This window comes from Spea bombifrons, chromosome 5 (genome assembly GCF_027358695.1).
Source record: "Spea bombifrons isolate aSpeBom1 chromosome 5, aSpeBom1.2.pri, whole genome shotgun sequence".
Lineage (NCBI taxonomy): Eukaryota > Metazoa > Chordata > Amphibia > Anura > Pelobatidae > Spea > Spea bombifrons.
Window position 1 is genome coordinate 75,232,784 of NC_071091.1, and position 11,152 is coordinate 75,243,935.

Here is an 11,152-nt window from a genome sequence, read left to right on the forward strand (position 1 = left end):
CAAAAAATCATATATATTTAAACTGTTTCAAGAGTAGGGATGCCAGTTTAGAAATGTTTTGTTTTATCAGCTGTACAGCTATTTCAGTGTTATATGATATGGCTATAAAGTACATATGCATTTTTCTTATACAGGATGTTTCAAGATGAAGAATTAGAAGACTCAGACAAATTTTATGATTGTCAGCCTCGCTCGCTTCTGCTTATATATGCTCTGTACAATACATTGGTGGCCAGATCAGAAATGGTTTGTTATTTTGTGATTATTCTTAATCACATGGTTTCTGCTTCAATGATCACCTTGGTGTTGCCTATCCTTATATTCCTTTGGGCTATGTTATCTGTCCCGAGGCCTAGTAAGCGGTTTTGGATGACAGCCATTGTGTATACAGAGGTATGTAAATTTTCTCTTTTCAAAGCTTGTATATCAATACAACGTGAGCCAAGTAAAAATAACATTGATGTTTAGTAATTTTCAGAAGGATCTGTTCCTCGCACATATCAAGTAATTGATAGAAAATCTACTTTATTTGAATATCCTGTCATTCTACTTTTCTTGCTTCTCCAAGGCTGAATTTTATTGCAACTAAATTGAGTTAAGATAACATGCATTTATTTTATGATCTTTCATAATCCCTAATCCAAATTTTGGTTAATTTTCATTTGTCTTGCTGGAGTCCCTCCTCTTTACCAGAGATTCGAACGCACAAAACGGGCAATTTTCATTAAAAAAAACAATTTTGTACGAATCTGAATGTGCGAGTCTAATTTCCAATGCTCTTAGGTTAAGTGTGGGATCAGCAGTACTAGTGTAGGATCACTAGTACTTGAGTGGTAACAATCTTCTTTTGTGTTTAAATCCCTTCTGGTGCAGGTTACAATCGTTATCAAATATTTCTTTCAATTTGGATTCTTCCCTTGGAATAAAAATGTGGATTACACAAAGGATAAACCGTACCATGTTGCAAACATTATTGGCGTTGAGAAGAAGGAAGGCTATGTGCACTATGATCTGGTCCAACTCTTGGCACTGTTTTTCCACAGATCTATTTTAAAGGTAACAGACTATATAGTAAAAGTGATATAGTAATATAGTATAGTATAGTATAGTAATAAAGTATTAGTAATAGATCTCCAGCCATTTATTTACATCCCATCTCTCACAAATGTTTCCAGCAAGGTGTCAGTGATGGCCTACCTTGGAAAGCATAGTGATCTGTCACCCACATATTTCTCTTATGCTCCCTGATGGTCTACTCATAATGCTGATATCATAATTCAGAAAAGTGCTCTGCTCGTCCATTGGCCCACTAGGCAATCGAGTCATATGGGTTATAGATGCGGCTGGACCCTATGGGATTCTGGACCAGTACCAGCTGCACTCCCTCTCTATTTGGATCACCAAAGTTACATTAAATGAAAGCGCAACTACCATTTAATAGAAAGCTGACCATACAGGTCAATCCAGGTCATCCTGCTCTAACTCAAGAGCCAGATGTAATTATTGAAAATTTTAAAATAATGACGCAAAGCCAAGGTTTTTAGAAATTAACAGTTGCCTACATGATTCAATTAGTGTCATGGTCTTTGGGATGAAGATGACACCACAGAAAACGGAACACACAAAGATGACACAGATGATGAGCTCTCAGATGCATCGGGCAGAAGAGATTCCGTTGGTTCGTTGAAGTCAGTCAACCTCGCAGCTTCAGCTGAATCCATCCATGTTCATTTCCCTGAGGAAAAGGCAGTCATTAGGAGGAAGAGCTCTAGCAGTGGTTCCCATGTGTCCCGCCGGTCCAGTTATTCGTCACACAGGTCTAAGAGAGGTAAGCATTCATTTCATGGGCAAAAATAATAAAGAGGCAGTGTCTGAATATGTTGCTTACAAACCTTTTGGGTTCAGACTGATATTAAAAATGATAGTATACTGAAGTTCTTTACAGTCATACCAATGTACACTCTTTTTTCCAGGAAGCACCAGTACTCGAAACAGTAGCCAGAAAGGTAGCAGTGTATTAAGCATAAAGCAGAAGTCCAGAAAAGAGCTGCTATTGGAAAAACTCAGAGAGCAACTTATAAAAGCCAAAGCATTTACTATTAAGACGTGAGTATTGAGTGATAAGGAGTAATATCTGTGTCACCTATGGTGTTCTGGATCATAACATATTCATATGCTCATATATATATTTTAATAAGGAAACAGGCTTTTTTACAGCTTATATATGAGATATTACAGTATGATGCCTGTTCATAGTCAGAGAGATCATGTTTCTTGTCTTTAGGGTTTAACTTCTATTAACTCTTTTATATAAGAGTTTGAAAACGTTTCTGTAATATTGTCTGTATAACTAATACCAACCCTGGTGTTCTATTTAATTGAGCCAACTATGAAGCGTTTGACAGTGGACGTTTGCGATCATATAATTTTACAATACAACCCTTAATATGCCTTCTTGGTTTGTCTGATGTTTTACATTGCCCGGTTAGATATTTAACTGTATATGTGTCTTATGAATAAACGGAGAATTGATTAAATTCTATTAACTTTTTAAGTACCAATGGTGCATGTCACTGAAAAATATAAACCTCATTAAACAACCTGTTTAAAATTGTGTCTTTTTTTTCAGGACACTACAGATCTATTTGCCAATCAAACAGTTCTTCTACAATCTCATCCATCCGGATTACAGTGCTGTGACTGATGTCTATGTTCTAATGTTCCTTGCAGACACTGTTGACTTTATCATAATAGTGTTTGGTTTTTGGGCTTTTGGAGTAAGTTTGAAAATATTAAGAAAATAATTTGTGAAGACCTAAAATTCAAAGTAGAAATATTATATTCGATTGTCTTTGGTATGATTTACTGTTTTTGAAAAACTTTTGGATCAGATCATGCATAAATATTATATAATTTCAGCTTCCAGTTTTGTTAGTTTTAATTTAACATTTTTAGCAATTACCGAACGTACAGACTAGTGATATGGAAACAAAGAAGATGCTAAAAAGTTTAGTGTATCTTCTTTGTAGTGTGAATATTTTTTGTGGACTTTGTATTAGGCTCACCATTCCTTCATTCTTAGAACATAGTTACATTAGATGAAATCATCTTGCCCTTACATTTTTTGTCAGCATTATACAAGAATTACTCAAATATAATTTTCAAATAGTCAGGATATGATCAGCTTTGCGATTAGCATTATTTTTGTTTTTGTACCAACTAATTTTTGATGCCTGTGTAGAAGCTGCCGTTGGTGATAACCTTGGTGGGTATGCCAGGTGTTATAAGGGTCTATATGTTATTTAGGTTGTTATACAGAGAAAATTTATTTCACCCTCAAATGTTATAAATGTTTCCAAAAGGTGATGTTCTCTTCTAATTCAATATTCAGTTCTAAAACGTATTATTTGCCACAGATGTAATAATACCTTTGTGAATACAATTCTATTTTCAGAAACATTCGGCTGCTGCGGACATTACTTCTTCGCTCTCAGAAGATCAGGTACCAGAGGCTTTCCTAGTCATGGTGCTCATTCAATTTGGAACCATGGTTGTGGATCGTGCACTTTATCTCAGAAAAACAGTCATGGGAAAAGTCATTTTCCAAGTTATCCTTGTGTTTGGAATACATTTCTGGATGTTTTTCATCTTGCCTGGGGTAACAGACAGGTAAAATAATCCTATTACCCTTTTTTCTGTCTCTCTGTCTATGTATGAATATATATAATATATATGTGGGACTGTGGTCATGTTTGTGTACATATGTTTGTAACCCAAATACCATTTTTAAAAGAAAACCTGATTTTTTAATTTGTTTCTTTTCATAGGAGGTTCAGCCAGAACACCGTTGCTCAGCTATGGTATTTTGTGAAGTGTATTTATTTTGGTTTATCCGCATATCAGATACGATGTGGGTATCCAACCAGAGTGCTTGGCAACTTCCTCACGAAGAGCTACAATTATGTCAACTTGTTCTTGTTTCAAGGGTATGTGTCGGAGGTGTAGAAATGCTGATTTTTGCTGATTTTATTTGTCTATTACTAAAAAACCACTTACAATTTAAAATACCAAAACACATGTTCATTAAAAAAAAATAGATTATCATTCAAATACTTTTTAATGTTTGGTAGATCACATACATGGGTTTGAAGCTACTAAGCTTATCGCTAATTTTAGTGATGGGTGATTTGTCTCCTCAGCTTTCGTCTGGTTCCTTTTTTAACTGAGCTGCGAGCTGTCATGGACTGGGTATGGACTGACACCACACTTAGCCTTTCCAGTTGGATCTGCGTGGAGGACATTTATGCTCATATATTTATCCTAAAATGCTGGCGGGAGTCAGAAAAAGTAAGAAATATTCAAATTGTTTTTTAAGTAGTGAACCTATTATTTCCAGTTATTTATATTTCAGATTAATACCTAAATTTAAGCTTAGCAAAATGTCTTGGAGTGTTTGTAATATTTTTTTATCATTTTATTGCATTATTGTTATTATGTATTATTATTAATACCGTATGTTTTTAGCAAATTCAATTCTTTACTATTCTTTAACAGACCCACAATAATTGCCAGCAGAATTATTATTGTAATGGGACCCCATGTTCTGATTAATAAAGAATATATATAAACACAGTTTACGTATGCACATTTTCATCAGTTGTCGATGTGTAATTCATGAATTATTTCTGTTCACAGAGGTATCCTCAGCCAAGAGGTCAAAAGAAAAAAAAAGTTGTGAAATACGGGATGGGAGGAATGATTGTGGTTCTTTTAATTTGCATTGTCTGGTTCCCGTTGCTCTTCATGTCCCTAATTAAATCAGTGGCTGGTGTTACCAACAAGCCTCTGGATGTGTCCATTAAAATAACACTTGGAGGTTATCAGGTAAGGTAAATCAGTACAACGTGAACAAATATATCATTTATAAATATATACATACTCAAAGATGAAAAAACACAAAAAAAAAATAGTTCACCATACCCAAATCTATTTTTATACTGTTTTGTAGAAAATCATTTGTCTAAAACCTACTAAGAGTTTGCCATGGAATTTGTGCAGGGATACGTAATGTAAACTCAATGTGAAGTGCTAAAAACATCTCCATGATGTTACAGCTATCGTTGGGTTAATAAAAGATTGCTTATATCCATAGCCAAAATATGTCACACTTAGATTATACTATTCAAACCATGCTATTATGTCAAATTCCGATTACATTGTGCTTGCAGACTTCAGTTTATATTGGCTCGGAAGTTCTTATTAAAATATCATATCTGCTCTCAAAGCACTATTAATGTTAATAATACTTTCTTTTTAATGTGAATACATAGCACTGAAAGATTTACAGGAATTTATGTTATGTGTTTCTCGTACAGCCTATTTTTACCATGAGTGCTCAACAGAACCAGCTTAGAGAAATGGAACGGCATGAATTTAAAAGGTTTTTAGGCGATTTTGGGAAAAATACAGTAAGTAACCTTTAAATACTTCTCTATAGGCAGTATCATTTATTTATACTTGTGAAAGTTGGGGTTTGTCTTTAAACTATATTAGCTAGAACCAAAGGCATAATTTGCCATTTAAATTTTCTACATAGAAAAGAAAAATAGAAATCAGTTTTACGTTAAACAATATTAAAGATTTAGTTTTGGTCGGGTTAATGGTTTACCCACAAAATGAGCTATAAGTGGGGCAATAAGAACCCTTGTGGTTGGAATTACCTACACGGTCTACATTTAAAACACGATCTTACAATTTCTTCCTCTAGCTCCTCTAGCCCTGATGGGTATTTTCCATACTATATTGAAGAAGTGATCATTCTAAATTACAAATTATATTTTAAATAAGAAGAATAATGTTCTTATTATTTATATACTGTTAGATATGCACATTTATTTCGTGTCCTCTTTGCATCTTTATAATGTTAATATACTCAGTAATAAATAATTTAGTATACTATGGTGTTTATTTTTTGCATGTTATTCCAAGCTAAATTTTTAATTCCATATTTAACATGATAAGTGACGCAAAATTGTATAATAAGATGAAAATCTAACCCAATAAGACACATCCTTTTGAGTCTGGATTTTTCTTCTGGATCACTCTTGTGTTCCAATGGCACTGTGTGTGTGTGCGCTAATCCAGGTTTACGTTTAAAAGGCAGATTGATCATTAGAAAACCCCAAATATATTAGCACAGCTAGAAATTTCCCTTTTTTCCCATGAAAACAGCCAAGTGACCCCAACCTTTTGACTGGTATTGTGTATGTATATGTGTGTGAAGTCACCTTTGCTTACAGAACTGAATATGTTCACTTGGACTTTGCTTTTAATTTCAATATAAGTATTAACATTAACCAAACCGGGTGGACTAAGCAAATTTGGGAATGTGTTAGATTGGCATCAAAGCATGGTTCTTGATTTTCTTTATTAAATGTCAAACCTTGTCGTATAGCCTGCTCTGCAGTTTCTGGAGAGTTATGGAAAAGAAGATATCACTATAGCAGAACTGGAAGGAAATTCTAATTCTTTATGGACCATCAGCCCTCCAAGCAGGAATATGATGATTCAAGGACTACTGGAATTGAATTTTGATTTCTCACTTGTTGTTTCATGGTCTGTTCAGAGGTAACTGCAACATGTTTACAAAAGGAATAGGGATATTCTATAAACTGTATATGTTTATCCTAGGGCAGAAACAACATGGTTGATTCATCTAAGATTTAAGGATTTTCTGAAAAATCATGCTGAAGGAAACAATTGAATTCCCAGGTCACTGATCCAAAAAACAATATATAATTGTTTAAAGGGATGTACATGTTAAGTAAGTGCAGGGAATTATGCATGAAGTATTTGGACCAGCCTTGGCGAATATTGCCCCCTGGGTGAGCTCGTCCCTGAACAATCATGTACACTCATTCCATGCCTAAACCACTGTGAGTCTTATAAGATCAAAGCTAAAGATTTAATGTACAGTGGGGCTGCTCATTGCCACATCAGAAGCTCATTACAGCTTGTTCCCTATTTAATTATTGGAATGCACTGAAAAGGGTATATATAGATTATCTAATTTTATTTAGATCTAGTACTATGAGCTGAAATCATATTTGGTTTATGAGTGCATTATTAAGGAGTATTCACTATTGTGTCACTACATATGACTCATTGTGTTCCCCAGAAAAAAAATAGATTTTTGTTTGGATAGTAAAGTGCCTGCTATAAAGTATACATGGAAGTTTATGGAATTGTACTGTAATCAGTGAATTGATGTGTAACATTTACATTAAATGTATTTTTTGTACTTCTTAGAAATATGACTCTTGGGGCTAAAGCAGAGGTCGCTGCTGAAAAATATACAGTTTTGTTGCCAAATGATACTCGAATAGAACTTGCCGAAATGATGAATTCGTCACGATCAAAAGTGTGAGTGTCTGTGTATACAAATAAGCACCTCATGTCTCTTTAAAATGTCTAACATTTTGCATTAAACAATTACTTTAAATGGACTAATACAATGATTGTTATCCCTTCACAGAACATAAGACTAGATCAGCTATGGGGATATTAAGGGACAATTTGTAGGATATAAGTTTCCATAAAAAATAATTAAAATAATAACTATTAAAATGCATGAATTTAACATTTTCTATCAACCAAAAGCAGGTTATGTCAGTATTAAGAATATTAACAGAATAATATTAACAATAAAGTCAATAATTCTGTGCACCAGCATGAATGAATAGACCTGGGCTGCTCAGTCTCTGGAGTAGCATATCTTACCAGGCACATTACAGGTATTGTTCAAGTAAAGATATTTTGTGATTTTTAAATGTGAAGTTATATGGATCTTACAACATGAAAATGTTGTACGATATATCAGGCCCTGACTAGCCATCTGGCTTACATGGCAAATGCTCTGTATGGCCACTGACGAGTGGCTGGATATGCGTGGCTGCATGCCGAGTGGGCATAAAGATGTTGTCCTTAAAGTGCCAGGCCTGTCCCATCAACACCAGTCCGACCCTGTCATGAATATTAGTATTGTTCTCATTGCCACCGAAAATATGGAAAGAAACAATAATATTTTTAGATTTCTTTAATGTAGTGTAGATCTAGAAAATAAAATGTTAGAACTAAAATACCTACACTTATAATGTTTTGGGAGATGTTTTGCTATTCTTATACAAGGCATTCCTTATATAAAAATTGCATCGCTCTTTTTTCCTCTACAGTATTCTTCGAGGTGTTTATCCATGGTACATCAAAGCACCGAGTGACTCAACTGCAAAACCCATCTTGCAACTTCTGGATGGTAGGTCTATCAATTTGCTTAACAATGAAATAAATATAATTATAATAATAGTAATAATAATAATATACTTGTGTTTTCTTTTTACAGATCAACAGTTTGTAAATATTACTCTTTCACTGAACAGAAAAGATACAAAAGAAGGCACGCAAGAGTGGTGGGTTGTTAATCAACCTTTAAAGAAGTTCAACCAAGGAGATGGTCTACAGCTGTTTGTATTCAGTGATAAAGTCAGTCCGCCTAGTCTTGGATTTTTAGCTGGCTATGGGTAAGCATTTTTAAGATGAGCTATGAAGTTAGGATTGGTTTAAGACATATTATCAGCCCTGCTCTTAGCTGGTACCCGGTGGTGTTGCCCCTTGCCGCTGGGCTCCCTTCCTGCATGTTGGAGCTGGCCCTGCCTCTATGGGTAATTTGGCCTAAGACTGTTTATCACTGCACGGACTTTTGTTGTGTTTACACCGTTAATCTGTGTAACTATATTGATTTTTTTAAATTACTGCTACCCATAAAGCTCCTCTTACTCAAATTCTCTGATTGACTACTTACATTGAGCAAAAGTTCCAGGATAAAATTTAGCTTCCATCTTCCATACCTTTGTCATCTGTAGGTTTCGAACCACTAGATTTTGTGTTGACTACTGCACAGAACATCACACATCTGTGATTGGTATTTGGTATTCTGAAAGGTGTCTTAGATGTACATTACGTGCAAAATGAGTTGTATATGCATAGTTTTGTTGACTTGTGTTAAAAACCGTCATGATTGTAGACTTTTGCAGTTATTGGATAGCCATTAACACTTGGCATACTAGTAGTGTGCAGCCTTGCATGCATTGTTACATATCTTTTTCCAGAACCACAGTTTGCAGTGCTTTTACAATACAGTTCACTGGAATTAGTATCTTTGCCAAGACACAACACAGATTGCCCTAGCATGTTTGCTTTACTGCCATTTTTTTAGTCTAATTCAGTGATTTTGTTTCCGTTACAGAATAATGGGACTTTACGCCTCTGTGGTACTTGTGATTGGAAAGTTTGTGCGGGAGTTCTTCAGTGGAATATCTCACTCCATCATGTTTGAAGAGCTACCAAATGTAGACCGTATCCTAAAACTGTGCACAGACATTTTCTTAGTAAGAGAGACTGGTGAGCTAGAACTGGAGGAAGATCTGTATGCCAAATTAATATTCCTGTACCGCTCACCAGAAACTATGATCAAATGGACAAGGGAAAAAAATAAATAACATCCACAAACTAAATAAAGAATTCAGTTGAATACATCTGAATTGTTAAAAAAGCACAATATTATCATAGCTCTTATAAGAGCTTGGACTCTTGCAATGAAGAAACAGTGTTTCCTCTCCAAAAGATCGCAACAAGTTCATGCCTATGGATTGACCAATTCTTTTTGAAATTGAAGGATGAGGATGAAGAAGTCTAATTATTTCGTTTGGGTCTGAAGCCACCAAAATCACAGTAATTGTATTTGAAAGACTTGGTCAACACATATTGTCCGGTCAATATGTTGAGGCCTAAGGAAAGAAAACACTCCCAAGAACTCAAAGATAGACTTTATAAGTTCTTCTTCTGATGAAGTGACATCTGTTGGAATGTGCAATATGCTGCTTTATATGTCCCTAAACCTTGAAATGGAATTCCTATAAGGCATCATTGTGTTTAGACAATGCAGCAAAGATGTTAAAATGGTCGCAAACATCTTGTTTTAGAAGAAAAGCAGATTATTTATGCATTACAGCCTCTTCGGACATAACAGAAGCTAAAGACACATTACAAAAACAGACAAAAAGACAATCTTGTTAACTGCCTTATTTTTATTTGTACAGTCCAAAAAAATCCATTGATCCTTAAAGACATTTTTCTCAGGAAAACAAAAAACATAGAATTAAAAAAAAAAAAGACAAAAATATAGGGAGTGGTTAAGGCCATTTTCCATGACTATTAAATTGGGAAAAAAAATGACTATATAAGAACTGGCTACAATGCATGTCTTCATAGGTCTCCTTTCTAGACATTTGACATTTTGCTTCCATTTTTAAATGTAAAAAATGTTTACATGACTTATTCATAAAATTTGTACTACATTTAAAACTGCTTTTTAGGTCCTAAGTTATTGATCATAATCCATCACCACCTTTTCCAAAAATGGCTTTTCTTAATTTATTATTACTGTAGATCACTCGAGCTATCAATGAGGAAACATTTAGCATGAACATTAGAATCACAACATGAGAGAAGCATATTGGTAAAGAGAGGGACAGCGGACTTTAAAACAGATTGTTATTTGCCCTAAAGTTATACTGTGCACTACTCAACCCATCCACAAATCACTTTACCAATAATTTCAATCCCATGCCTTTTGCTGCTTACCTTAAGACTATGGTGTTTTGTGGAACCAACGTTTGTGGTCTTTATGTTCTTAATTTGCATCTTAAAATAATGTACAGCCTATAAAGAAATATTTTATATGAACATTCCTACTGTTTTAAACAAGGGCTATCCAATATTGAATTTATTTGCAGATGACATAATGTATTAGGTAGTACAAGGCATGTAAGCACAATAATTAAACGGATTGGCACTGTCCATGTTATCTTGTGGGTATGCGTCAGGAGAAACCAATAATGCAATGGACTGATTGATCTTGTCTTGACATCTAAACCGTCTTTAAAACACCTGTTGAACATAATAAAATGGTATGAAGTTGGATGAAGGGACTCTTAAGGGGAGGCGATGGATCTACTAAACAGAGATGACTGATATATTGTAATATGGGGCAGTGTTGCTCCTGTAAGGCAAAGGGCTACACAGTGTTGGGAGAAAT

The 11,152-nt window shown here is 34.6% G+C and overlaps 1 protein-coding gene across 1 annotated transcript in view; it reads left to right on the top strand.

The window, feature by feature from the left end:
• PIEZO2 (piezo type mechanosensitive ion channel component 2) overlaps positions 1–10,647 on the top strand; it is a 150,372-nt gene extending 139,725 nt beyond the window's left edge. Inside the window, exons 42-56 of the mRNA XM_053466029.1 lie at positions 135–393; positions 874–1,056; positions 1,576–1,828; positions 1,974–2,106; positions 2,630–2,777; positions 3,455–3,669; positions 3,828–3,986; positions 4,200–4,347; positions 4,696–4,884; positions 5,376–5,468; positions 6,455–6,627; positions 7,309–7,422; positions 8,232–8,311; positions 8,399–8,576; positions 9,302–10,647. Of these exons, the coding sequence (XP_053322004.1) occupies positions 135–393; positions 874–1,056; positions 1,576–1,828; positions 1,974–2,106; positions 2,630–2,777; positions 3,455–3,669; positions 3,828–3,986; positions 4,200–4,347; positions 4,696–4,884; positions 5,376–5,468; positions 6,455–6,627; positions 7,309–7,422; positions 8,232–8,311; positions 8,399–8,576; positions 9,302–9,554 (2,578 nt within the window). The 3' untranslated portion in view covers positions 9,555–10,647. The remainder of the gene's footprint in view (positions 1–134; positions 394–873; positions 1,057–1,575; positions 1,829–1,973; positions 2,107–2,629; positions 2,778–3,454; positions 3,670–3,827; positions 3,987–4,199; positions 4,348–4,695; positions 4,885–5,375; positions 5,469–6,454; positions 6,628–7,308; positions 7,423–8,231; positions 8,312–8,398; positions 8,577–9,301) is intronic.
• The last annotated feature ends 505 nt before the right edge of the window (positions 10,648–11,152 follow it).